This window comes from Oenanthe melanoleuca, chromosome 2 (assembly GCF_029582105.1).
Source record: "Oenanthe melanoleuca isolate GR-GAL-2019-014 chromosome 2, OMel1.0, whole genome shotgun sequence".
In the NCBI taxonomy this organism is placed as follows: domain Eukaryota; kingdom Metazoa; phylum Chordata; class Aves; order Passeriformes; family Muscicapidae; genus Oenanthe; species Oenanthe melanoleuca.
Window position 1 is genome coordinate 148,280,836 of NC_079335.1, and position 26,790 is coordinate 148,307,625.

The 26,790-nt window shown below is 41.4% G+C and overlaps 1 protein-coding gene across 4 annotated transcripts in view; it reads left to right on the plus strand.

Moving 5' to 3' along the window:
* SMARCD3 (SWI/SNF related, matrix associated, actin dependent regulator of chromatin, subfamily d, member 3) overlaps positions 1 to 23,000 on the plus strand; it is a 78,185-nt gene extending 55,185 nt beyond the window's left edge. For all 4 annotated transcript variants that reach the window (XM_056483937.1, XM_056483935.1, XM_056483934.1 and 1 more), the window contains 9 exons: positions 2,262 to 2,384; positions 3,755 to 3,850; positions 4,339 to 4,440; positions 5,925 to 6,086; positions 10,342 to 10,439; positions 15,156 to 15,291; positions 17,373 to 17,495; positions 18,787 to 18,888; positions 18,984 to 23,000. In XM_056483937.1, coding sequence (XP_056339912.1) covers positions 2,262 to 2,384; positions 3,755 to 3,850; positions 4,339 to 4,440; positions 5,925 to 6,086; positions 10,342 to 10,439; positions 15,156 to 15,291; positions 17,373 to 17,495; positions 18,787 to 18,888; positions 18,984 to 19,037 — 996 coding nt within the window. In that variant the 3' untranslated portion in view covers positions 19,038 to 23,000. The remainder of the gene's footprint in view (positions 1 to 2,261; positions 2,385 to 3,754; positions 3,851 to 4,338; positions 4,441 to 5,924; positions 6,087 to 10,341; positions 10,440 to 15,155; positions 15,292 to 17,372; positions 17,496 to 18,786; positions 18,889 to 18,983) is intronic.
* The last annotated feature ends 3,790 nt before the right edge of the window (positions 23,001 to 26,790 follow it).

A 26,790-nucleotide genomic window follows, 5' to 3' on the forward strand; every position in this document is an offset into this window, starting at 1 on the left:
TTTGCAGGATTTATTGAAGGACAATGGCTTCTTGCCACTGCTTTATTTAAGCTGCAGAGCAATCAAGTTGCTGATGAATTTTATCACTGCTTGCCTGGATTAGATAAAATTGCTCAACTGGAGATGAAAGAATATGTCATTCTGAGAGCCTCCTGGATATGAACTTGACATTATTGTGGAACACAGAGGTACTGAGAGTGAACCAAATGCAGTGGTTTTTGGTGTGTGTCAGCAGCTGAAGAGACTTAATGGCCTGTACTCAACAGCACCATGTTGGTTGGTGTCTTTCTTGAGCTCAGTTTGGACTAAATCTTATCTCTGAACTGGCATCTTCCAACACTGGGTGTCCCTGTGATAGCAATATAGCTGTGCATGCTGGAGTTGTTACTCACTGGATAGATCTCTTCAGGTAGGATTCAGACTTTACTGTTGGGTCTCTGCCAAGAGTCTTGCTTCACAGGCTCAGTGGTAGTTTGAATCAGCTGCTGAGAGAATAGTCATGGTAGTAGCAAAGGAGCTTGAGGTTCCAAAATAACTATTCCTGGCTGCAGAGCCATGGTTCTGAAATTTTGCTAGGGATTTCTAAATTTGTTTTCTTTAAATTCCACTGCATGAAGTTGGTGATAAGGGTATGTAGGGCAACGTCAAGTGCCACTGTCAAGTTCCTGGACCTGGAAGAGGGGATAGCCTCCCAAAATGTCTGGGAGCAGAACTATTCCCAGGTAGGTCTTACAAGGAGCCAGTGCTGCTGGTGACACTAGATGTCTATTAGGTAAAACCCTGCTTGTGTATGTAGGTACAGTTCTGCAAGTAATCTAGGTGGGGGTAGAATTTAGGAATGGTGCATAAAATGTGCAGGGTAATTTGAAGAGTTTTGAGTTTAGAAATGTGAAGTCCTTCACAAGTCTACCACACCAAATAGAGATTTGGGATTATTAAAATAATTATATTATGAAAGAGCATTTTGGCAACAGAAACCCTGTGGGAAAGGATGGAGAGAACATGGATTCACAAGAATATTTTTCTGCCTATCTAATTGTTCTTACCTGTGTAAACCTGTCATTTTCTGCTCTGATGGCACTTTGGAGAATCCTGTTCCCTTAACAGAGCATACTGTTGATGCTCCATTTCTATAAAACCTCTCTTGCCACTGTCTTCTCCAGATTTGGAAAAATGTAGTAATTTTCCTGTTCCTCTTCAGCCATACATCTCTGCCTTCCCCATTCCTCTGTGCCAGATTATGCTGTATAATCTGTTGTATGTAACTTCATTCTCTCCTATGTGTCTGTGAAAGCTTTAGAAAATTGCTCCTTGCTTACGCTGTTTTGTCAGCATTAACTTGGCAACTGTGGCCTTTTTGACATTGTGTTTTGCATAGATATTGAAGATTAGAGTCCCAAAGTAATTTGGTAGTAATCTTTTCTGGAATCCATGCATCAGGCTTAATGGCTGGGTTTCCATATGGTGCATGGAAGAAAGGGCACTGAGAAATGACACAGCCATAAGCCACTAGAGTGACTGGGAAACTTCAGGTAGTCTGTAAAAATGACAGTGTACAGGCATGATTGTATCTCTGACAGATTTGAGCAGCTGGGTTAGGGATGAAGCAGAGTGCCCTCCTTCAGTCAGGTCTCCCAGCAAGTGGAGCTGCCCCGTGTTTGCTGAGGGTGGAGGCAGGTGGGGTGAGGAGCAGGGTAAGGCAGCCCTTGTGTGTGTGTCACTATGTTCAGGTGTGTCTGCAGGAGGATTATTACCAGATGCTGCATGATGGTAGAATCCAGACGGGCAGAGATGTCCCCAGCAGTAGTTTGCAGCATGAGCTGTATTTGTGACTGCCATTTACAAATCTGAACTAATGCAACTATGAAAGGCATTTATGTTGCAATGGAGTTCCACTGAATTTTAGCAATCTAGCTAGGTTGAAGCCAGAAAGGACATCATGTCATGCTTTTCTCACAATGATTTCTCAAATATCTAATCCAGAAGTACAGGATATATCACTTCTCAGGCTTGGCAACCTCTTCCTCCATTTACAGTGAATTTTAGCATGTTTGTATGGCCAGGAGGTTTTGAAAGGAATTTTCCGATTCAGCTCTTCAATGTATTTTTGTACATGTAACAGAATCTTAAATTCTGACACAACCAGTACAACTGTACAAAACACTTAGATTCCCTATTAAATGTGTAACTATCACCTTTCCTGCAGCTTCCTCAGATCTTGAACTTAAACTGTATGTGTATTTTTCCCTTGTGCATAACAGCAAAAGCGGAAACTGAGACTCTACATCTCCAACACATTTAATCCTGCAAAATCAGATGGTGATGACTCCGATGGCAGCATTGCTTCGTGGGAGCTGCGTGTGGAGGGAAAGCTCCTGGATGATGTATGACTTATCTCTGCTTCACTGGGGCTGGCAGGAGTCTAAAGAGTGTCCTTTGGGGTGGTAGGTTTTACTGGAGGCATCAGCTGAGACAAGACATGTCTTAATGGCAGTGTTGCCTTGCTGCTGCTGGGAAGGCGCTGTGCCCAACCCACACACTAATGGGAATGTTGGAGAGTGCAGCAGCAAATGAGACAGACATAAGGACAGGATAGGTAGGAGGCAGCGGAGAGAAGAGGGCTGAGATGAATCCCTTTAAAGAGATGGCAGGGTTCAGGTTACAACAGTTGTGATAATTCAGGCCTACAGTGGGCATTGCATGTGGTGAAGAGCAGGAGAACTAGGAGAAGGCAATACTTCATATTCTTAGGGGGTACAACACGATTTTTAATAAGATATTATCTGCATCAAATACAAAGAAATAAATTGGTATCCTGTGGCCTGTATTCTATGGAGAGTTAGATTAGGTAATCATAGACCTTATATTTTTAAGTATAGATAGTATGAACTGTGCAGTAAACAACAAATACTGATAATTAAATGAAAACAAAAAATTCAAAAGGAAATAGTTTTTCTTAGTGTATGACCAGTCTGTAAATTTACTGTAGTCTGATATAAACCAGACCAAGAAATTAGCATTCATCAAAAAAAACCCCAGGCTGTTAAAAAGAAAAGTATATAGAGGACTTGGGATCATAGAATGGTTTGGGTTGGAAGGGATCTTGAAGTGTATCTCATTCCATCCCACTGCCCTGGACAGGGACACATTCCATTAGCCTGTGTTGCTCAAAGCCTCATGCAGCCTGGCCTGGAACACTTTCAGAGATAGGTCTGCCACAGCTTCTGTAGGCAGCCTATGCCAGGGCCTCACCACCCTCGGACTGAAAAACGCCTTTAAGACCAGTCCAAAGTTACAGTCATTAAAACTATTGCCCCTTGTCCTGTCACTGCAGCTCTTGGTGAAAAGTCTCCCTCAATCTTTCTTACAAGCCCCCTTTAAATACTCCCTGGAATTTGTGTTTCTGTGGGCTAAACACCCCCAGCGCTCTCAGCCTGTCCTCTTAGGAGAGGTGCTCCAGTACTGAGATAATTTTCATGGCTGTTCTCTTGATCTTTCTCATGCCGTGTTCACCTTACAAGCCAGTCCTTTTCAATGACATTAAGAATCAAGGAAATCTTCCCTAAAGTGTGCACTGTTCCACTACTGTTGAAGTTTTTGTGTCTTAGCCTGTGTTTGTCAGAGGGAGAACTCAATTAGATTGATCGCACTTGTGGTTTACATGGGATTTAGTGTTCAAGAGACAGAGAAGAAAGTCTAGGACACAAGCTAATAAATGCAGCCTTATACATGTCTGGTTCTTCTGCTTATACAGCTCAGCAAACAGAAACGGAAGTTTTCATCTTTTTTTAAGAGTTTGGTGATTGAACTGGACAAAGATCTTTATGGACCTGACAATCATCTTGTGGAGGTGAGAAGGCTGTGCACCCTTTGCACACAAACCAGTTACTGGTATCCTTAAACACCTGGTGCCTGTTGCCTCCCTTGTTTAAGGGACCTTGCATTCATTATCTCATTTAAGGTATTTTCAAAGTTTTCAGAATTCCATTCTTCTTAAGAATGTTTGCTAAAGGAATCTTCTCTAAAAACATAGATGTATTAGTGATGCAATGCACATCTTATAACAGAATATATGAAAATATTGTGCACATTTCTCCTAACAAGTAAAGTATGTTAAGAGCAGAGCAGATTCTGCACTAAAGCTGAATTGAAATGATTGGGAGTTGGACGTAGGGGGGTGTTGTGGTTTGTTTTTGTTGTTGTCAGGTTTCTTTTTTAGATTGCTGGATCTTCAGAAAGCTTGTACTTGTCTGATTCTGGCATGGTGTACTGCACAAGGTGCACCTGCATGGATAACAGTGAAAAAAAAACCAACAACTTTGTTTTTCCCTTTGTTAGTGGCACAGAACTCCTACGACCCAGGAAACAGATGGCTTCCAGGTGAAGAGACCTGGGGATGTCAGCGTGCGATGCACGTTACTCCTCATGTTGGACTACCAGGTCAGTGCACTGCTTGTAGCCTGGAACTTACAGCCACTGGGACCTAGTACAACAGGACAAACTCATCTTGACACACGCCTCAAAACCCAGTATACTTGTACTTGCAATGCCATGTGGTCCATTGAAGTTAGAATGATTATTTAAAATTTAAAGGGGACAAATCAAGTGAGTTTCTAATATCGTCTAGCAAAATATTGGTCTTGGCATTATGATAATTAGTATTTTTATTAGCCACCTGCTTAAAAAATATGCATTTCCTCCTCTAGTTTCTTAGAGAATAGTCAGATGAGTTGCACACAAGTTACATGTGTGGTTCTTTAAAAAAAATTCAGAGAAGTAGCTTTTGCTTGTAGTACCTGAACTAGCTGTGTAGCTATGGCAGCCTGGCCTTGGCACTAGCAATGGATACTGCATTTGTGGAGCTCATCAATCTGACTGAAACCATATGTGGAAGAAATGTTGCTGTCTTAAGGGAATTGTTAAGAATGCACTGCTGCGAGTAGATGAGATCCTCCTTTTCAATGACAGTTCAGGCTCAGATGCATTTTGGTGGTATAACTTTAAGAGCTTGTTCTCTGTCACCTTCTTTTGTCTCCAGGCAAATAGCATCTGTTCAGGATGTAGACACCCAATTTTATGTTAACAGAGAGAAAATTCTATTACTTTTAGGGAGTGTATGGGCTAACTGAAATACTGATGTAGGCAGCAAGGATTTTTACTATTAAGACAATATAATGTGTTTTTTATGCTCATCTTTATTATAAATTTATGCTTTAAAAGAGATGTTCTTTTATCCTTAGGTTTTGATGTGTTATAAGGCTAGCTTTGGGTGACCTGCCACCCATCAGAGTAATCCTTGCTTAATAATGTGGTGAATACTAAACTTGAGTAGGAGTACACACTTGAAGAAGCATCACATTCCAAATTATCCAAGGAATTTATGTTACAGGAGATGGAGAAAAGGAAAGTTGAATTGTATCACTGAAATCAGGAAGAGAAATAAAATCTATTGACTGGTTGTGGTTGAGTAAATGTTTTGGTGTGTACCAGAATGGTGGGAACATGCCTGAACAAAGAGTTCCAAGACAGTGCATTGATGTGAGACAGCAGTTATTGGCAACCGTGGAAGTGTCATCCTGCCTTCCTTCTCTCTCTCTGTGGTTAACTTCCAGTAGTTAGAGGAAGGACTCCTATTCCCAAAAGTCAAATTTTGCATCGATGTTGAAAGGGAAAATTCTTCCTGAATCTTTGTGCAAGTTTTTATTATTTAAAGCATGCTCTACATGTAGTCTGTGTGCAGGTACAGTGTTCCTCTTCCAGAACACCAGTGGTGGGCGACAAAAATACAAACCTGTAGTTTTGCAATCTCTGCCACTGAAGGGGGTGCTTCTCCTGAGGAACAGTCCCCGAGAATGCAAACTGAGCCTTGGTGCTTGTGTGTCTGTGTGCTGTGCTCTGTATTGCCGCCTGCCTCTGCCTTGCAGCCTCCTCAGTTCAAGCTGGACCCGCGGCTGGCCCGTCTGCTGGGGATCCACACGCAGACACGCTCGGCCATCATCCAGGCTCTCTGGCAGTACATCAAAACCAACAAGCTGCAGGACTCCCACGATAAGGAATACATTAACTGCGACAAGTACTTCCAGCAGGTAACTCTTTTTTGGACACAGCAGCTCTTTAGAAGCAAACTGTGACATCCATCCACAAATTTGGGATGAATGAAAATGACTGATTTTTATTTTCCCTTAATGATTTGTGATATCCTCAGTACCGAATGGCTTTCAGCAGCCACTACAACTAATATCATTAACACCATGTGCCAGTGTTGCCAAAATGCCCTGCATCTGGTGGTTCAGAACTCCTACAAAAGTTGTGGCCTTTCCAGGAAGGAGGACTTCTGTATTGATTGAATAGTGTTTTTTCCTCCATTGTATCATTTTATACTAAGAAACATGAAATAATCTGCTGATTCTGATTGTCAAATTGTATGTAGACTTATCTTCTTCCTTTCTCTTTCCCTGTTTATGAAGGAAGACGACATGGAAGATATAATTAGAAAAGCTGTTTTTTCTTAAATCTTCTTCAGATAATGAAATACCTTTAATGATCTACATGATATTTTGAAAGTAGCATGTTAAGACTTTCTGTCTTTCACAATGACCTGTAGAATTAACCAAGAAGGCCACTTAAAAGCATCTCTGTCCTTTCTGTAAATATGATTATGGGTTTTTTTTTTCAAAGGTAATATTAAATGGCCTATCACTGTCTTACCTGGCTTTGTTTTTCAGGCTTACATGACTTACTGTGAGAGTAATTGAATGGTTTGTGACATACTTCTGTGTAAGGAAAGTATTGGCAGTTACAATGAACAAACGGTGCTTTAGCGAGCAGTGAAAGTAAATGTTGTGATGAAACTTGTGACCTGGTTTTCTTTTTAAGTTTTTATTTTCTGTTATTAATTTGTCCTACTACAAAGTAGCCAATGCTTGAAGTAAACCTAAAGACAGCTTTGAACATTTAAAAATACAAAATGCAACGAAATAATTGTGAGACTCGTGGGTATTTTTTAGGGATATAGAACCACAGTGATCAGGATTATATAGTTACTCGCTTGTTTGGGTTTTGATTTTTTGAGAATTACAACATACAGTGTTTTTCACAAATAATGAAAACTCTGTATTAAAACCACATAAGAATTTTTGGCAAAATGACAATTCTGTTTGGTCTCTTGATTAGATGATTTGATTTGCGTTATTTATTTATCTATAGCCAATTTAGACTGAGTTTTGTTTCCGCCAGCCCAAAGAGGAAAAATCATTTGAAAAATCATAAACAGAAAGAAAAAGGTGGAAAAGGAGTAATTTTAAAATATTTTGGTCAATAATTACAGTCCATCAACTAAAACTGGCAGGTAGGAAATTGAAAACAAACAAAAGGACTCAAGCATATTTAAACTTCAAAATTCCTTGTAATAAAACCTTGCAAATGCTAGAAATGTATATAGATTCCAAAAGTGACAAACCAATGGATGAAAAATCTTGGGCTGTTTTAAATGCAAAGCTGTGGAAGTTTGGGGCACTTTTTTGGGGAAGAATCAGTACATGCTTCTCCTGTTCTTACATTTTTCCTTTAGTATTCACTTTTGGCCACTACCACGGGCAGGATAGTAGAGTAGATCTGCAGCAGATTCTTTGTGTGACCCTGTAGAGATGTACATATCTTATTTTTAGTAAGCAGGAGGGCCTTATCAATTCTACTTATTTTTGCTTTCAGTCTAAGAAGTTTGCTAAAATAAGAACTTGTTGAAGCTATCTTCTCCTCATGCATCTCATTAGAAAATAATTTGTTCTTAGGTCTTCTTTGTCTTAGAACTCTGCAGGAATGCTGTGACACCTTTTTGTCTTCTCATCCTCAGAAGATGAGTCAAATGAGATGAGAGAGTTGGGAAGTAGCTGATTGCTTTTCTAGAAGACTGAATCTCACATCCTGCAAGAGCTGGCTGATCAGGAATAGTTTCATAAGAATGCAGTGCTTGCACAGATTTAAATCATAAATGGGATTGTTTTGAGTATTTCTGTTTTTCTTAGGTCTCTGGCAAAATTGTCCTTATTAGCTGATCTTGATTTCAAAACTGGTGCTACTACTGAAGAATCTGAATCTCCTTACAATAAATGGAATATTTCATTATGAGGTTTTTTTTTGTTTTTCACTCTAGTACTCTCAGGTTGAGAGATGGAGGCCAAAGGAGTTGGGTTAGTAATGCCTTCCAGTCTGAGAATATTTCTGTAGATTCTATAGTTTCAGCCATATAACTCCTGGAAGGAAAAGTGTGTGCAGCACTCAGGGAAGCAGTACATAATGCACCAGTGCCTCTGCCATTCACCTTGTGATTCTGGTCTTCTCATTTGGTGTGCCAGCTTTTCTGAATCCTGCACTTTATTGTGGTTATGTCTAAAGACAGTCCAGACTAAAAATCTTACCACTAAATGAGTTACCTGACCCACTAGGATCACTGTAGCCACAGAGGCTTTCAGAGCTAAACTTAGTTTTGACCACTAACTCCAGTTAGGCAGGAATGTGAGAAGCTTTAGGAAAATTCCAGCCACCTTTCATTTCCAGCCTCCCATCCTCCTCTCACTAATGCGTGTCCTTGATCCCTTTTCCCTTCTTAAAGCTCTTGTCACTCGGGCATGCATCCATGCCAGGAGTTTGACATTGAGTGTTGAGCCAGTGGTGACAGCAGATGGGATGGAGCTTGGTGTGGAGAGATTTTGGGTGGAAATGCCACAGTCATCTCTATCAAGTGTCAGAATTCAGAGCTCAAATAAGGAGTGAGCTGAAGACTCGGTAGGTTTTGTTACTTACTTGTTCCTCAGAAATTAGCTGGCTGAATTCCTGATGCAGACAAGTCCAGCACAGATTTTAGAGTTGATGAAGATGGATCCTTTTCTGTTTTAAAAACACTGTTTACATCAGCAGGGAGATTGTAACACACAGACTGTGTTACAAGCAAAAGCACGAAAAAAGGTTCAAAGGTATTTCAAAAGCAATAGAACCTTACAAATGATTCCTAGAGCTGGCTCCTAGGTATTTCTGCTGCCAAATTCACTCGAGAAAACTGTGAATTTCAAACAATACCCCTATCTGAGGACCCAGAGCATCTGTCTTTATATCTGTTCTACAACCTGAGAGTCCTTTATTTTCAACCCTGCCTGCATCCTTTGTCTCTGGAGCTGCAAAGGTTGTTTCTGTTTATAGATACAATACTATGAGTTGTATATCTCTTTTGTCAGGTGAAAATAGTTTCCCTAAGAGGCATTTCCATAGGCCTGAACATTTTTGTAAATTGCTTCCCCATAAGGGAACATTTTAAGGCAAATGTTAATATATAAAAAGTTCAGGTTTGGGATTTTTTAAGGTCAGCTTAAATGGAATGTCTTTAGAGAAAGTCCATTTGCGTGTTCAGAGCATTAAAAATCTCAGTAGGAAACAAAGGCTGTAATAATTATATTTCTGAAAACTCCAGGTGCAAAGAGTTTTTCTGTATTCATGGCAATGCACTGCAATTTCTCACAGAAAATTTCCAAACTCTATGGCTTTTAATTCTTTCCAGAAGATAGTTTTTTTCCCCTGAATTCAGTAGAAATTAATTGTGTGATTTTCGGGTTTGTCCTGTGCAGAGCCAGAAGCTGAACAGCATATGCTGTGAGTCTATGATTCTGTTTAGCTTCTGGACCATATTAAAGAGAAGGTAACCATGAACCGTGGTTTGGAAAGGGGTGAATCCCTCCCAAGAGGCTGTTCAGGCTTTGGTTAAAAATAAATAGTATCACATTGACTTTATTTTTCCATAATCCTAAAAAACCCACAAATTACAAATGGTTTTAAAATCCAGAAATGTTTTCTTGTACTTTTCTTTAGCATGAAATATTGCAGGAAACATTCCTTGGGGGAAAAGGGGCAAACTTTTTATGTTTTCTCTGGTAAAACAATACAATCATTTTCTTAACAATATGCTGAAGTAAACCCTCAGTAAGAGAGGGAGTGTTTGCTTCTCTCCCGTCATTGATACAGTTAATCCTGATGTCCCAAGAAAGTGACCTTTTCCCTCCAGCAGCTAAACCAAAAGTGAGATACCTGAAATTGTCACAACCTGATGGATATGTCTGCAAGCTCAGATGAAAGTACAGGGACAGAAGTGAACAAAAATTTAATCTGTGCAAGGAACCTGAATTATAGCTTTCAAAATCACCTTCTGTAATTGCCCCAGTTCCTTGTGATTTGCAGATTTCTTACTTTCTCATTTATCTGCAAGATAGGTTTTGGATAAACAAAATAAACTTGTTGTTTATTGTGTTCAGGTTTTGGATAAACAAAATAAACTTGTTGTTTATTGTGTTCCAGATCTTTGACTGTCCACGGCTAAAGTTTTCTGAAATTCCTCAGAGACTCACTAACCTACTGCTGCCACCAGACCCGATAGTGATAAACCACATCATCAGGTAAGCTCAGCACTGTCATGTGCAAAACACTAGATAAAGTACAGAAACTGCAGTAGCTGTAGGGACCAGAATCTAGTTTTTATAACTTCCAGGTGAATACCTTGGACTTTGTTATATGCTAGTTCTATATGTCATTGTAGTTTGTATAATTCTGAATTATTTTCAGTAGCATGGCACCAATTTTCTAGGAGTATGAAAAAACCAGCTATTATATTTACTAGAATACTATTGAGAAAGTTGGTTGGGCTTTTTTCCTAAGAAGAGAGGAGTGAAAGTTTGAACCCACAAAAAGAGATAAAAAAGAAATTGAAATGAGGTAGTGTATATCATAGGCAATCATTCTAATCACTGATATATTGTGGAAAATGTACAACAGCATTACGATTTCAAATGCAGGACCATTCCATGCATGCTTTTTTGGGATTGGGTCAGTCTTATCCTGAGAACACCAAGGAGTCAAGGGATCTCCAGGGATTTACAACAAAGAATGCCTGGATTCAGAGGAGGTCATTGTGACCAAGATACTGAGCTCTTGTATCCTTGTCAAAACAAATGTCTTTGTGGCATAGCAGATGAAACACAGCTTTCAGCTCTCTAGGGCTCTTCCAGCATGTGCCTTATATAAGTGACAGCTGTGTACGTGGAGGAGGGGGATAAAGAGACTTCTGGGGATTGCCACTTTACTGTTTATATATTTTAATCCTTTCCAAGTTTCTTTGTGGTCAGGGTCAAAACTCTGGGTGTTTAAACATTATTATTATTTAAGTTACTGATTTGATTTCCTACAGAATATTGACAGCCAATATTCTGAATTTTCTTAAACTTGGGCTCTTTGTTTTAAATTTGTAACATACGTAATAAAAGTTTAAGTATTGCATAGGCTATGAAAATAAAATTTGCTTTTTGATGCATTTGAATATATCAGAGTAATGAAAAAGCAGCTTGGTGGCCGTGCAGATTGAGAGCTGTGTGCATACTGTCATTGGGCACAACTCAGTGACCTGTGTGATGGGCACCATAAAGCTGAGGTCCTCAGAGTGAGATACTCATTGCTTAGAGAAAATTACAAGGAACTGGTGATTATGTTTCCAGGGGCAGAGAGATGCTGAAAAGGTACTGGAGGAAGTCTTTTTTGTCAGGTACCAGCTAAAGAACAGGTGTGTGTCACAAAGCTACAGCTTTGTGTCTTGCAGCATTCTCTGATACACCGTGTGCACCACACAGCACCTGACAACCTTGGACAGTTCTAATATAATGGTGTGGAAAAGGAAGAATTCATTTCCTGGGAACAAACAGTACTTTTGCAGTGAAGTCTTTACAGTGTCAGGCTAAGCTAAAATAAATCTGAAAGTGTGTCACTGAATTTAAAGAAAGTAAGTAATTTTTAGACTCATCACAGAATAATTTACAGTAGTAGAAGGGATTGCTGGTGGTCATTGAGATCTCCCCCATCCAAACCCAAATCAGGTTCAATGTCTATCCAGGCTACTTAAGGGCCTAGTCCAACCAAGCTTAAAACAGGGTCACACAAATGCTCTGCCCTGTCACCCCACATTCAGTTTTCCAGAGTGAATGTAGTCAGCCACTGAAACAATACAGGCCAACTGCCTGTCCTGGTTTAATCCAATCTTCAGCTCAGACTGCCTATCCACTCGTTCTCTCTCCAGCGGGGCAGGGGTAAGTGTTGAAAAGGTAAAAGGGAGAGAATTCACGAGTTGAGATAAAGGACAGTATAACAAATGATGATGGTGATGATTATGATGATGGTGATGAACAAAATCCAGCACAAGTGATACAGATGAAAACTATTGCTCACCACTGAGTGATGCCCAGTGTGACCCTGAGTAGTGAACACCTGGCCCACTTTACTGCTCAGGATGGCACCACATGGTTTAGAGTATCCCTGTGGTCAGTTGGGGTCAGCTGTCCAGCTGTGTCACTTCTCAGCTCCTTGTGCACGCCCAGCCTCCTCGGTGATGGGCAGTGTGAGGAGCTGAAAAGGTCTCGGCATGCTGTAAGCAACTAGCAGCAATAATAAAAACATCTCTGTGTGACCAGCCATTTCCAGCACAAATTCACACACAGTCCCATACCAGCTGCTGTGGAGAAAATGAACTCTATCCCAGCCAAAACCAGCACTCTACTACAGGGAATTTTTCATCACTAGAGATTGTGAGTATATGTGTTCTTAATTCAGATAAATCCTCAGACCTGCCTTTCAGAAGAAGATCAAGTAGATCAAAATTATTCATTCTAGCTCTGGGCAATATGCAGAGAAAAAAAATTTGAAGTATTCTAAACTTGTTCTAGAAACTGTAATAGTATTGTAAAATCACTCTCTGGGCACCAACAACCTTCCTTTTTAAAAAAAAAAATTGGAAGAAACAATGCAGTGGGGTTGAAGTGGACATAAAGTAGAGATGAACAAAAAGTCTCTGATCTTGACAAATATTTTAAATACTTGGTATATTCAAACATGCAGAATGCAATTAAAAACATAGATTCTGTAGTGGTTTCTGATTCCCATGATATTGAATGCATCAAATTTAAAGCTGGTGGAAGTCACATCTTACCAGAGCTCAAGCTAGAAGTGGAGATTTTGAGTTGCACTCTTAATTGCAGCTGACACACCTGAAATCAGAGGTGAAAAGAATAACCTCTGGGATTTCCATTTCTGCAAAGAAGCGAGACATCTTCCACACTAGTAAAGAACACAAGCAGACTGCAAAGCATAGCTCTCCAGTATTCTTCTAGTACAAAGAGGTTATCTCTGGCTTCTGCCTTTTTGACTACCATTATGATTTTTTACAAACCAGTTCCTTTATAGGGAGTGAATTGCTCATAGTGCAGTGAGTTTCAGTTGCCTCTCATCCTAATCTCATGCACCTCCAAGGGGAGACTGGCCCTGTCTGTGCTTCACCCATGCATGTGGCTGTCGCACTCTGCCAGGCAATCTCCTTGTCCCTTTTCTTCTGCAGGCTGGAGAAGCTCTTGCAGCTTCTCTCGGCAGGTCTGTGCTCCAGCCCCCATCCTGCTGAGCCTCTCTGCAGGCCTTGCTCCAGAGTGTCACATCTTTGTGGTGCTGTGCCCACCAGTCCAGATCCAGTTTCAGCAGCATGGCCTAGTAAGGAAGAGCCTCTTTCCTGGCCTTGATGGCAGCACCTGGGCTAATACAGTCCCTTTTGCAGCTGGCCTTTGCTATGGCTGCCTTACCCCACAGACTCCTTCTGCACTTGTCTGTCCATCAGGGCCCCCAAGTCCTCTGCTGCCAACCTGTTTTCTACGCCGCCGCCGCCCACCTGTCCCCCTGCACAGTGTCGTCGTGTGCCGGGAGTAGAGCTGTTCCTGTGCTGAACTTCACCGTGCTGAAGTGCTGTTTCTGCAGCCTGTCAGGGCCCTCTGCACAGCCCTGCTGCCCCGACTGCCTTGGGCTCAGGGCCCTGGGAGCCTGAGGACAGGACTCAGCCAGGAGCAATGGAGCCAACATGGAGCCTCCCTGTGGCTTTTGACACGAGCGGCAGAACCAGACCCAGACCTGGGTTTTTCTTTTTTCTGTCACTGAACTTCTTGCAGCTGGCCACAGCATCACAGATTCTCAGAATGTTTGAGGTTGGAAGGGACCTCTGGAAATCATCTGGTCAAATGAGCTCTCTCTGCTCAGGCAGAGCCACCTGTAGCAGGTTGGCCACAGCCTGTTCTAGATGGCTTTGGAGTGTCTCCAGCATGGGAGACTCTGGGCTGGGGGAACAGCAGATGGGCTTTGAGGGTCTTACTGCAATTTGTGCTATTGCTTGGTCACCCTTACAGTAAAAATGTGTTTCGTGGTGTTCAGATGGGGCCTCCTGTGTTTCACTTTGCACCAACTGCCTCTTGTCCTGTCACTGGGTGTCACTGAAAAGATCTTGGCTCTATCTTCTTTAAACCCTCCCTTCAACCAGCTTTCTGGTTTCTAGACTGAATAGTCGCAGACGTCTCAGCCTTTCCTCACCTGTGCTCTAATGCCCTAATCATCTTCGGACCTTTGCAAAATTCTCTCCAGTAGCTCTATATATCTCTTTCACTGCAAAGCTCAGCACTGAACACAGTACTCCAGGTGTGTCCTCATCAGTCTTGAGAATAGAGAAGGATCATCTTCCTCCAGCTGCTTACAACGCTCCTAATGCAAATCCATCCCCGGAAGTTCTTCCACTCTCCCAAGTCTGTCAAGTTCAATTAGGTCCTGAGCAAATTTTTTTACTACCTACTGCACATGTACACAACCCACACATTTCCCAGGTAGGGTTGAGAAGCCAGCATTTTTATATTGCAAGTGCCAACTCTGATATACCAACTACTGCACTGAAGACTGTTTCTTGCTAAGAAACTTTAGTTTAACAATAAAGTAAATGTTAAGTCTAAACATTGGCAAATTAAATATCAATTTAGGACTGGACAAGCCAAAGAATGATACTGGTATTTACTGTAACAGGTGTCAGGAGGATGTTAGAAATTAAATTTGATGGTCTGGGCAAATGCTCCAGCTCAAAAGTCTGAAATCTGACTGACAAAAGATGATAGAATATAGCAGAATATGAAAACATATAAAGATACCCTGTTCTTAATCTTTTTTCACAGCATCTGCAACAGGCTTTATTGAAGAGTGAATTCTGGGCTGGATTAAAATTCATGCTGATTCATTATGTAAGTTCTCATGATCTTGTGCTATATTCTCCATAGTGTTGACCCCAACGATCAGAAGAAGACGGCCTGTTACGACATAGATGTAGAAGTTGAAGACCCATTAAAGGGCCAGATGAGTAGTTTTCTTCTCTCAACAGCTAACCAACAGGAGATAACAGCATTGGATAACAAGGTATGAGCCCAAGAAGCAAGTATGCCATGGTCCATGTACCCATTGTGTAGCTTCATGTGGGTTTGGTGTCATGCGTCAAAGACAGTAATGTTGTGAGATGGGCCTTGTTAAGGGCGTGTGCTTTCAAGGGATGAATCAGCCAAATGCAGTGGGAATACATCAGGGTGAACGGCATTCCCACTTAGGATTTGATCCAAGGCAACATGGTTGTTGAGGTGATAGAGTTTTACAGATAGTGTACCAAGTCCCCTGACACTTGAGAGCCACCTGAACTGTCCTATTAACTTTTTATGGAGAAGTCACGATATCTTGCCAAATTGCTAAGGCAAAGCTAGGAGGATCTCATACTCAGGCATGGGTTTTGTGTTCATAACTGCAGCATGGCTCTGTGTTAGGTGGAAATATGCAACATACATGGCAGGAAAATCACTTGTAGTATTTTTGCAGTTTTAACTGTTAGTGGAAGAGGATCATGTGCACTTCAAATAATAATATCTGTCTTAAGGCATTAGTGGGTTTTGCAGGCTGTTTAAGGGGTTCATGTCCTAGGGCTGATAAGCAGTTCTGGCACGTGTCAATGGCTGATTTGGGTTGAAAAGAGATAAAGAAAAATACCTTCTCAGAGCAAGGCCCAGGTTCTTTTTGTTCACTGCTAATACAAACAAATATATTACACTCTGGTCTTCATGCAGTTTTAAAGGGGCTTTGGGCACCAGCAATGCAGTGGATTCTGGTAACTGTTGCAGCGTCTTTGCTGTCATGACTCTTGAGGATGGTCCTTTCCAGCAGGGCAGCTCAGTCAGTTGGCTCCAAGCCTATATAAGCGTGCAAGCAGCATGCATAGGGTTATTCTGTTCCCAGTCCCACTCACCTTTTCCCGTGTCTGTGTCACCTCTTTTTTGAATGTTTGCTACAGCACAGTGCAAGCTGTGTTCAGTGAAGCTACTGAAGTAACTGCTGGGTGAATGGGCATGGGCTGCTCCTGTTACCCTCTGTACATTGCTTTGCTGTCCTGCCATGGAGTCCCCTCTTAGGAATTCAGCATACACGAATGGAATTCACTCTGCACAGCCACACCATTTTCCCAAAGAAGGAGTTCTTTTAAGTGGACAGCAACTCTCTTCTCTTAAGTTACCATGCAGTACCTACACTGGTGGCCTTGATGGCTTAAGCAGATCAGGGGATGATAATTTTCTCCCATGTGCTTGGTCACCTTAGCTGTCTGGGCAAAAGAGATGAATACATGAAGCTAAACAAGATAGGTTTACTATTTTAAATTAGAATGTTAGAGTAACAGGGTAGAAAATGTTCACTTTTGTGTATGTTTATGTGCAAATGATTCATGAGCTGACCTCTACCTGTTCATAGTACGTGATATTATCCATTATAGGATCCTAACTCCTCTTCAGTCTTCATTCTTCCCTGCTAGTTAATATTTCTGCCATAATATTTCTGAAGATATGATTCATTTTCTAGAAACCTTCCATACTCATGATTTCTCATTGTTCACGCTCTTCTTTTTGCAGCCATTGTGACTTTTACAGACTTTCTCTTAAGAAAAAGTCTAGCAGTCATGGCTATTCATTTGACATGGACTTGATCAGGAAACTCTAGAGTTCTTTAGGATTGCATTAGGATATTGAAGATGTGATGATGATTATGGTAGCCAGGAGAATAACTGCTTTCTTGTACTGGGCACTGCTTACCTGCATATTTATGTAGCACCTTTCCTGAAAGATCCCAGTCTTGGCAGGCTGAGTGATTCTACTCTGGGAATTATTACATTTTACAGTGGCGTGGCTTCGTTCTGCATGCCGAGCAGGAGTTCAGTGCAGGAGGTGAAGGAGAATCCTTCATACTTATATTGCAGAAGTACAAATGAAACCAAAATGTAGTGGCAGGATTGCAGTTACGTTGCTACTTAATGAACTGAAAAAGCCTAGGAAGAGCTGTACAAGTTTGTAGTGTAGAATTGTCACCTTTGTACATTACTGGGAGTACAAAGATAGTAACAGCTGACCCGATGGTCACTGGAGCATGGAAGAAATTAAAGAGTATCTGCTTTGTTTCTTTTCTGTCAGATTCATGAGACAATTGAGTCCATAAATCAACTAAAAATACAACGTGATTTTATGCTGAGTTTCTCCAAGGATCCCAAAGGATACATCCAAGACCTTCTCCGGTCCCAAAGTAGGGATCTTAAGGTGAGCTAAGGTTTGAAAAAGAATGAATAGTGGAACCAGAATGGAAGAATTTACATTTATTAAATGTACGTAGAGTGCATAGCCAAACATCTAGGATGGATAATTGGTGGCAGACAGACAATGAGTGGACTACTGCAGTCCCAGAATAGGCAGTATGCAGGAAAGATAGTTTAGGTTGTATTCCGGTTCCAGTGGAGCAGTGGTGTTTCATGGGAGTGGTAGGTCAATTTGTGGCTGGACAGTAAATTCTAAATGCAGGGCTTTGTTGATGTATTCTGTAAATTCAAAGCTGTGTAAAACTCAGCAGGAGCATCCTATAGTACAAGAACACAATCTAGGTGTTAGTTCATAATTTAATCTTATCAGCTGTCCTTGAGTTTTTCTTTGAGATATGCAAGAAATGGAATGTAAAGAAGTTCAGTTGTTTGGCAGCAAAAATTAATAATTTACTCCTCATAAAGTTTCACATTTTCTGCCCTTAACTGAAATGCCTCAAAATCAGTTGTATTGTTGAATCCATGAAATTATTTTAATAAAATTATTTTAATAATTAAAATTATTTTAATAAGATTATTTAATTTAATAAAATTATTTTAATAAATGCATATCATTAAGTGAATAGTCTTCCAAAAATCTACTGTTAAGATTATGCTTATTATTGTTTATATTGTATTCAAAGGGGACAGGCATCTGAAAGTATGTTTAAATAAAGCATACTTTGACTTGAGGAACTTACAAAGGTGTTGTGGAACTTCTCTAGCTATATACATGGAATAGTTGTTCAGAGTTTTCCCTGACTGACAAGTAGTCCCATAAGAGCCTTTTCTATTAATGTTCTGCCCTGCTGGCATCAGAGTTGTGATTCTGCAACATTTCTTTTCAGAATATACCAATAACTATATTTACCTGTGGTTCTGTGATGCTAGAGACATAGTCATCAGAATTCTATTTTTTAGAAATGAATGGTTCTTACCCCCTTCTGCCCTGTCCCTGGAGGCAGATTGGACAGGGCTTGGTGCGTCTGATCTTGGACACCTGACCTGAAGGGGCCCCTGCCTATGGCAGGGGGTGGAATGAGATGAGCTTAAAGATCCCTTCCAACACAAACCACTTGATCATTCTATGATCCTGTTTTGTCAGTAAGCACACATTGTCCATTTTCTTTGGGCTTTGAGAGCAGTTCTGATCATTCTTATGTGTAATGTAGATAAATTTTCACTCTGGGTAAATCTGAAAGTTTCTCTGTGTGGTAGAAGAGCTATGGTGGAAAATGGTTTTATTTTTCTCACAGGTGATGACTGATGTGGTTGGAAACCCAGAGGAAGAACGCAGAGCCGAATTTTATCACGAGCCATGGTCTCAAGAAGCTGTGAGCAGATATTTCTACTGCAAGGTATGAAAGAAATATCCACAATGCTGACTTATAAATGCATTTCCTGCCGCTGAGCAATTTAATCTGCTAAACTGTACAGTGTGTTTTTATTTCAGATCCAGCAGCGCCGACAGGAATTGGAACAATCTCTGGGAGTGCGCAACACATAAGTACTGCTCACAAGATTCCATTGGCATCATGACCACCAAACCAACCAGTGGACTTGTCAGTGTTACTCAGCTCACTCTTACACATGGACCTGCTTCCTGACTGGATGAGAACATGCTGTCAACACACCAGCCAGAACACCAGCTTTAGAGTGACCCTTGAAAATCTTGCCCAGGACGGATGTCTCAAACCATTCCATGCCAGAGATAGCACCATACAAGTGTCAGTGTGAAAGATGACTAAAGGTTCACTCATCAATGCACATTGTGAAGTTTTAGTGGGAAGTTAGACACTACACGGCAAATCCTATTGGGCTGTGCTTAGATCGTGGGTGGCACTGAGGGGGAGGTTGAGATGGGTGTTCTAGGAGACTGCAGATGTAGAGAAATAAATATAGTTCTTACCCTACTTCAAACAGTAGCTTATCTGGAATTAGACAAGATAGTCTTTCTTACAGTTGTGGAATGCTTTATATTCCTGAAGAGAGTTTTTATTTAAGCTAGACCAATGCAAGAAGCTATCTCACCATCTGAAAGAGCAAACTAGGAGCATTCGCATCCTGGAATGCAGAGCCCGTCTGGAAGGAAAACATTTAGTCAGGCCATCTCTTCTGCATCTCTTCTCTTTCCCTTGTCCCAGCAGTGAAAGGTGGATTGAATCACATATCACTAGAGGGGTGTGATCCATACACTGCTCTGAGAGAAAGCGAATCATCCCTGGGATATGAGTTTCTTATGCATCCTTAATATCCATGGTATTAGCAACAAATGAGATATTCTGAGAAAACTAAAATAATGTAATGGTGCTTTGCTGATGCCTGCCTTTAACACAGCAGATTATTAACAATAAGTATATATGTAAAATAACAGATTGTTTAAATGTTTCTCTGTGTGCCTGTAGGGTTCATCACTGAAAAGAACTTCATAATTCTTGGAGTAGAATCCAAGAAGCTTAACTTCATGTCACGTAGTTTTTCCTTTACTTCAGGATGTTAACAGAGTCCCTGGATTGGTCTCATATTTTGATCATATGTGAACTGCCTCTTACTATGAATTTTTTAGCTCTCCCATACATGATACATGCTGGTTATTTTGGATGCTGTTGCGTTATAAAGCACTATCAGCCTTAAATAGCACAGAGAACATATTCCTTGGAAATCGTCTTCTTTGTAAATGTACAACAAATTCAGACAATGGGAATTTATAGAACAATTACATGGAAACAGCGACGTCTTCCTTGCATCCTTCCCCTCCTCATTTTTTGAAGTGCACAGATGAGTTGTAATTAAAAGCCCAACATGATTTCTAGTCCAAAAACCTAGTGCCAAAGTATAACTCTGTCCATTTGATGTGGCACTCAAAATCCTCTTCTGGTTACTCCTTTTCACCTTCTTTCTTTCACTTCCTTGGAAAGAGAATCAAATTCACATGTGGTATGGAAGGAAGACAGCTCTTCTGAATAAATTAATTTTTTCTCTAGTGTTGTGTTTTCTACTGTCTTTACCAATTTTTCTCATAGTTTAACTAAAAAGTTTCTTCTGTTCAGTCACAGAAGAGATAGTCTTCTCTTTACCACTTTATTTAATATCTTTGTTTTCACATTAATAGTGCCATAGCTTTTAATGCATCTGTTGTGTTCAGAGATGTCTTGGAAAATTTACTTTTGTTTGAATTTATGTGATGGCAGTACTCTCACTCTCTGTTGGTGTGAGAAAAAGTATGGCAGTACCTTGTTGTCTGAGGCCTTTTGCTGGGAATGGCTTTTTGAAATTTTTCCCTTTTGTGTTAAAGCCTCTTTTCACAGTAAAATGTGAAATCCTGCAGTCTTGAACTGGTTATACTGGGCTGTGAGGCTGCCGCAGTGATTGACTTGAAATGTTACTTAATTTAGGACTCTGCTAATCGGACTAGAAGCAAGCTTACAAGGGAAAAACAGTGGGGGTCACTGCTGCTGTGCTTCCATATTTGTTATGCTGCTGTGTCCATTGTGTGCATGCTGCTCAGTGTATAAAACTCTTGTTTGTATGTGGCAAACAGAGCAGCTACACTCAGGGGCTGTGTTCAGTCTGCAGGAATAAGAAAAGCAGAGACAGATACGCAGGGATATGAGAAGGGCTCGGGACTGAGACGGATGCCTGCAGAATGTTTGCCAGGCAATTCTGGCATTTGAGAGCCTTCCTGCTGAAGTGGTAGATATTTGAGATCAATACCACTGTTTTTGCCACAGCTGAAAACAAGCTAGAGTCCAGCCTGGTTTAGAGCCTCTGTAGAATTAATTGGATGGATCTGGTTCCAAGTCGCTTTCAGAGCAAATTAGTGAAACTAATGTCGTGTTGGTGCCACAACTGCATCGCTGAAAGCTGAAGGTCTGTCAAGCAGCAGGATTGTACTGAAATCGGTGTGTGCATGAATCAGCCACTGGAGATGGCACTGGAGACAGCAGTCCAGAATGTAAATTCTTATATCCCACTGTCTATAAAAAAAGACTGATCACTACCAGTGAGTCTTATGAATAGCTGTTAGGTGTCTTTCCTTTGGTTAAACTGGGATTTGAGATTTTGATGCCTTTTTCCAGTGTTCAGGAGCAGTTTGGGTCTTTTACTCACAACAGAAAAAAATTCTGTCCTTCGTTCCATAGGTGCAGCTATGAGCTTGCTTGTTTAAAAAACAAACAAATTTGAAGAGAAATAATGGAGCAATACTGGAAGCAACTAGACCAAGTGTTGCTTGAGCATTGAAAATGAAAGGTAGTGGCTCTGAACAGGCAGGTAATTACGGCAAACTGTGAATGAGAAATTTATTTTAAGTTCAGGATGGTTGTCTTTTTGTGTGTATAAAAGATAACAAGAAGATGTTCCAGGGTCTTCTTTTGTCACAGTAAAATAGAAATCTATGCATACTGCAAAAAAACATTCTGTGCATAGAAGTAGTTCATGTGTAGATGATAATACAGATTGTTGGAAAATATAGCATCAAACTAGGAAAGGGTTCAACAGAATTCTGGAGTACCAGTAGGAGTGAAATGTATCTTGGAGCTGAAGTGTTGATGTGGCAGGTTAGAAACAGGTTTTTTTTAGTCTTCTGGGTTGTTGGCCATGAGGCAGGAATCAGATCAAAAGTTTCTTAGAGATTGAAGGGGAAGCAAATGTTCAGTTGTGGAATAAAGAGAATAAAACAGTGGGAAAGGAAATGTAAAAGTGGAGCAGAGTGCCACTGAAGCACCAGTAAGACACAGCATGAGGTAACGTGCAGAGTAGTCTTGGAAACAGCAGAGCCCAGGTGAGTGTGTGCAGACACCGAGGGCACGTGGGAGAAGAGAGAGCCTCAGTCGAGGTGTAGCCTGGGAAGTGGGGGCCAAGGACAGAAACAAAAGTTTTGCAAATAACTCTGAGACACTGTCAAAGCATTTTAATTGTTGATTCAGCTGTTCAGCATAGCAGGGCTGGTAGCTGACATCATCTCGGCTGGCAGGTTTTTAACACCACATTGTTTAGAACTTATCCTGTGGAAGCCAAGTGAAAATATTAGTGTATAAATCGATATTGGTGCGTATCCTAGGGCTCCTAATTTTGCCAAAATGCTAATCAGGTATTAGCTAATCATGGTTGTTGGCCTGGTTTTGTGTGGAGAGCTCTTCTATGGCAATGCAAAAAGATAAAGAGGGAAAGAAGACTCTTTTTTCCTAAAGAAAGCCGTCTCCTTTCTGTAACTGCTCTGTTATTAAATAGGATATATCTGTTCAGTCAGATCCTGTATTACAATCATCTTTTCCAAACTCACTGAAGAGAGCAACTCCGTTTAAAAAATACAACTGTGGGTTTGTGAGAGTGAGCAAATACGTGTAGAAAGAATAGGGGGAAGGGAGAGACTCCCTCTACTCTGTAGCCACCACATCCATTGTATGATGCCCAGTGATGGAGTGATTCGTAGAAGAGCCTTTGACAATAAATACTTTGTTTCTTTGTATCTGGTGCCCCAACCTTGTGTCATAATGAAGACAGGTACCTTGGTTTCTTTCTGCTCCTGATAATGATCTCTAGTGTTTGGATTTCTCTTCACTTGTGAATGCACACACAAGACAGGCAAACGTTTACAGATTTGAATGGGATATGACAAAGGTGAGAACTGTTTTGTCTTAGATCTTTCTTGTGAACTCCTTTTTTCACTAGATTACACATTCAGCCATTTCATACTCAATAAGTGAGAAATCCTTTCCATGTGAGAGATCTGGTTCCTATCATGGACAGCCTAGAGCTAAAGCTTGGGTGCTGAGAGGTGGTGTTGGAATTACAGAGTCACCATCTCCACTGTGGTAGCAAATAGGTGGATGCCACTTCTATTAAAAAATCAAATGGAGTTTCTTCTACTATGTGTAATATGTCATTGTAGTTCCAGATCGAGGCAGGAAACTTCTGAAGAGGAGACCCCTGCCAGCTGTCCATTGTTGATTTGGCTGGGAATATTGTTTTGTTCCAGCGCTGGGTAACATTGTGGTTTATCAGCTTCAGAGTTTGATTGCAAAAGTCACTGAAAAAAAGAATGACAACGAGGTCAGAATGTTGTTGTCAGACTCCACTTGACATCTTTGCTTTGTGTTGAGAGTGGTTGTGTATTTGCACTGCAGGGAATCAATGTCCCCTTCCCAGTCCAGCCCAGAAGGTCCCAAAGGCTCTTGCTGGGAATATTCCTTATTTACTTTCTTTCATTTCTGATAACATAATCTCCAAACTGCCATGAGTAATTCCTTAATTTCTCCTGGAGAAAACGACGTGGCTGAGGCAGTCTGCAAAGGAGCCCAGAGTTGTGTTTGGAGAAGGGAGCGCAGTGTGTCCTGACAGCTGCATCTGCCTGTGTTCTTATTCCAGGAAAAAAAAATGCTCTATGCCAACCCTCTTTCCATTCTTTCACCTAGAAAAGCTCTTCGTGTAGCACAGGGTGGAGATAGTTTTTCCTCGCGTGCTCAGGCTGGACGGGGACCACTCCGCAGCCGAGGAGTAATTTCATTTTTCCAGAAGGAAGCAGAAAACTCATGGACTTTCATGTACAAATGGTTGGAGAGAAACTTGGAAGAAGTCTTGACACTTGTTTATAGATGTATAACTTGTTTATAATAAATATATATATATATTTATATATAACCCATCTTTCCATGCCCCGGCACGTGCCGTAGTCATTTCCTCTCTGGGTTTTTGTTTCCCTCTTTGTCTCTGTATCCCTCAGTTCTTGCTGTGTGTTTGGCACTGTGTCTCTTTCTGTGTCCTTCTCAGTGCATCTCTCGTGTTCCTGTTTTATTCTCTGTGGCTCTGTGGAGCTCCCCGTGCGGTTGGTTCCCATGTGCGTGTCCCGTTTGCTGTCTCTGTTTCTTTTTTATCCCACTGTGTGTGGCTTATCCAGCATCCCAGGTTTTTTTGGTTTTTGGTTTTTGTTTTTTCATTTCATCCTGCACCTTGATCTTATTTTTTTCTTCCTTTGTCCTCTCTGCTGGCACTCCCTTTCTGCCTCTTGTCGCCTGTGTCTGCGGGGCTGGGGAACTTCTGGGGGCTGTCCCCACTTCCTTGTGTAAGCAGAGTCCCTTTTTGGGGAGATGGACCGTGGGAAAGGTTCGAATAAAGTGCCGTGCTCCTGCTGGGGCAGCTGGAGTCGTTCTGTGCCTTATTGGGGGTGAGGGGAGGAGGGGGTGGAGACTCGGGGGGTCCCGTGTCCTTTGGGGCACCCCAAGGTCCCGAGGAGAGGGAGCCACGCTGCGGTGAAGGAGCAGGTGAGTGGGGAATGGGGGGGTGGTGCCAGGTGCCGTCCCCCAGAGGGACCCAAGGGTGCCAGAACATTCACAGGGAGGGCTGGGTGTAGAAGACAGAAAAATATAAATATAAAAAATACCTAACTATAGCTTAAATAAATGTTTTATTCGGTTAGAGAAGGATTTTTTAATAGATAATCTAAATATAAAATAAAAATAATAGAAAAATAAAAATATTTATATATAAATATAAAATATAAACAAATACAAGTAACAAATTTATATGAAATATATAAATAATGCAAATATAATATAGTGTATTAATATAAATTATAAATATAAGAATAGAAATATAAAAATATTTTATATAGTTTGAATATTTTATTAGTTTTATTTGGTGAAGGCAAGTTTTTTTATAATTAATATAAGCAAAATAAATATACAAAAATACAATAAGTATATAAAGACATATAAAATTAGAAGTATTTGTGCCTATATGAATATATGTAAGTATATGTATAAATATATAGATAAATATATGTAGGATAGAAATAATATGTATATACACTTAGATTCATTCTATAGTTATATGAATTAGAGATCTAAATATGAAAAATATAAATATAAACATTTAAATGTAGTTAAAAATAGGGGTTTAAAAAGGGGGCTTTTGTTTGTATTTGGTTAGAGGTGGAGCTTTTAAATAAAATTAGAAACATACACATATAATATATAAAGATATAGATATACATAAAATAGAAATGAATTTTAGCAATATAAAGATTATGTGTACAATAAATAATAAAAATAGTATTGTATATATGTTATAATACAACCTTAATTGAATATATAAAATATGTATAGATTATAAATATGAATATAAATTTAATATTAATAGATTTTTATTTAAAGGGGTTTTTTTTTATTATTTGGTTAGAGACAGGAGTTCTTTTCGTTTTGGTCGGAGTGTTTTGGGGGCATTCTTTTAGGAGGATTTTTTGAAGGGATGGGACTCGTTGCTTTTTGCCTTCGCTTCTCTCTCTGTCCCCAAAGCGCCGCAGCCCCGGGCTGAGCTCGGCGCAGTGCTGCCGCCTTGTGGACACAGCGCGGTACTGCAGCCGCCCCCCGAGCCGGCAATGGCAGTGCTGCCGCCTTGTGGACACAGCGCGGTACTGCAGCCAGCCCCGAGCCGGCAATGGCAGTGCTGCCGCCTTGTGGACACAGCGCGGTACTGCAGCCAGCCCCGAGCCGGCAATGGCAGTGCTGCCGCCTTGTGGACACAGCGCGGTACTGCAGCCAGCCCCGAGCCGGCAATGGCAGTGCTGCCGCCTTGTGGATACAGCGCGGTACTGCAGCTGCCCCCGAGCCGGCAATGGCAGTGCTGCCGCCTTGTGGGCACAGTGCGGTACTGCAGCCAGCCCCGAGCCGGCCCCTGGCAGTGCTGCCGCCTTGTGGGCACAGCGCGGTACTGCAGCCGCCGCAGCTCCGGCAATGGCAGTGCTGCCGCCTTGTGGGCACAGCGCGGTACTGCTGCCAGCGCCGAGCCGGCCCCTGGCAGTGCTGCCGCCTAGTGGGCACAGCGCGGTACTGCAGCCGCCGCCGCTCCGGCGCCCTGGCAGCGCTGCCGTCCTGTGGGCACAGCGCGGTGCTGCGCGCGTGCCCTTCCGATGATTGGAGCGAGCGCGTGCCGGGACGCTGCCCTGTAGGACTGCCGCCACGCTGCGGAAGTGACCTCTGCCAGTACTAGAGATGGCGGCCGAGAAGGGAGAAAGTGACGTCTTGCCACTCTCAAGATGGCGGTTAGGCCGGCACTCGTTTGACCTTCTATATATGGCGGCAGTTCCGGGTACCACAACAAAGATGGCAGCCGGGCCGGAAGTGGCCTCTGCCAGTACTAGAGATGGCGGCCGAGAAGGACGGAAGTGACGTCTTGCCACTCTCAAGATGGCGGTTTGGCCGGCACTCGTTTGACCTTCTATATATGGCGGCAGAAAGGGCGGGAAAATCAAGGACCCCAGT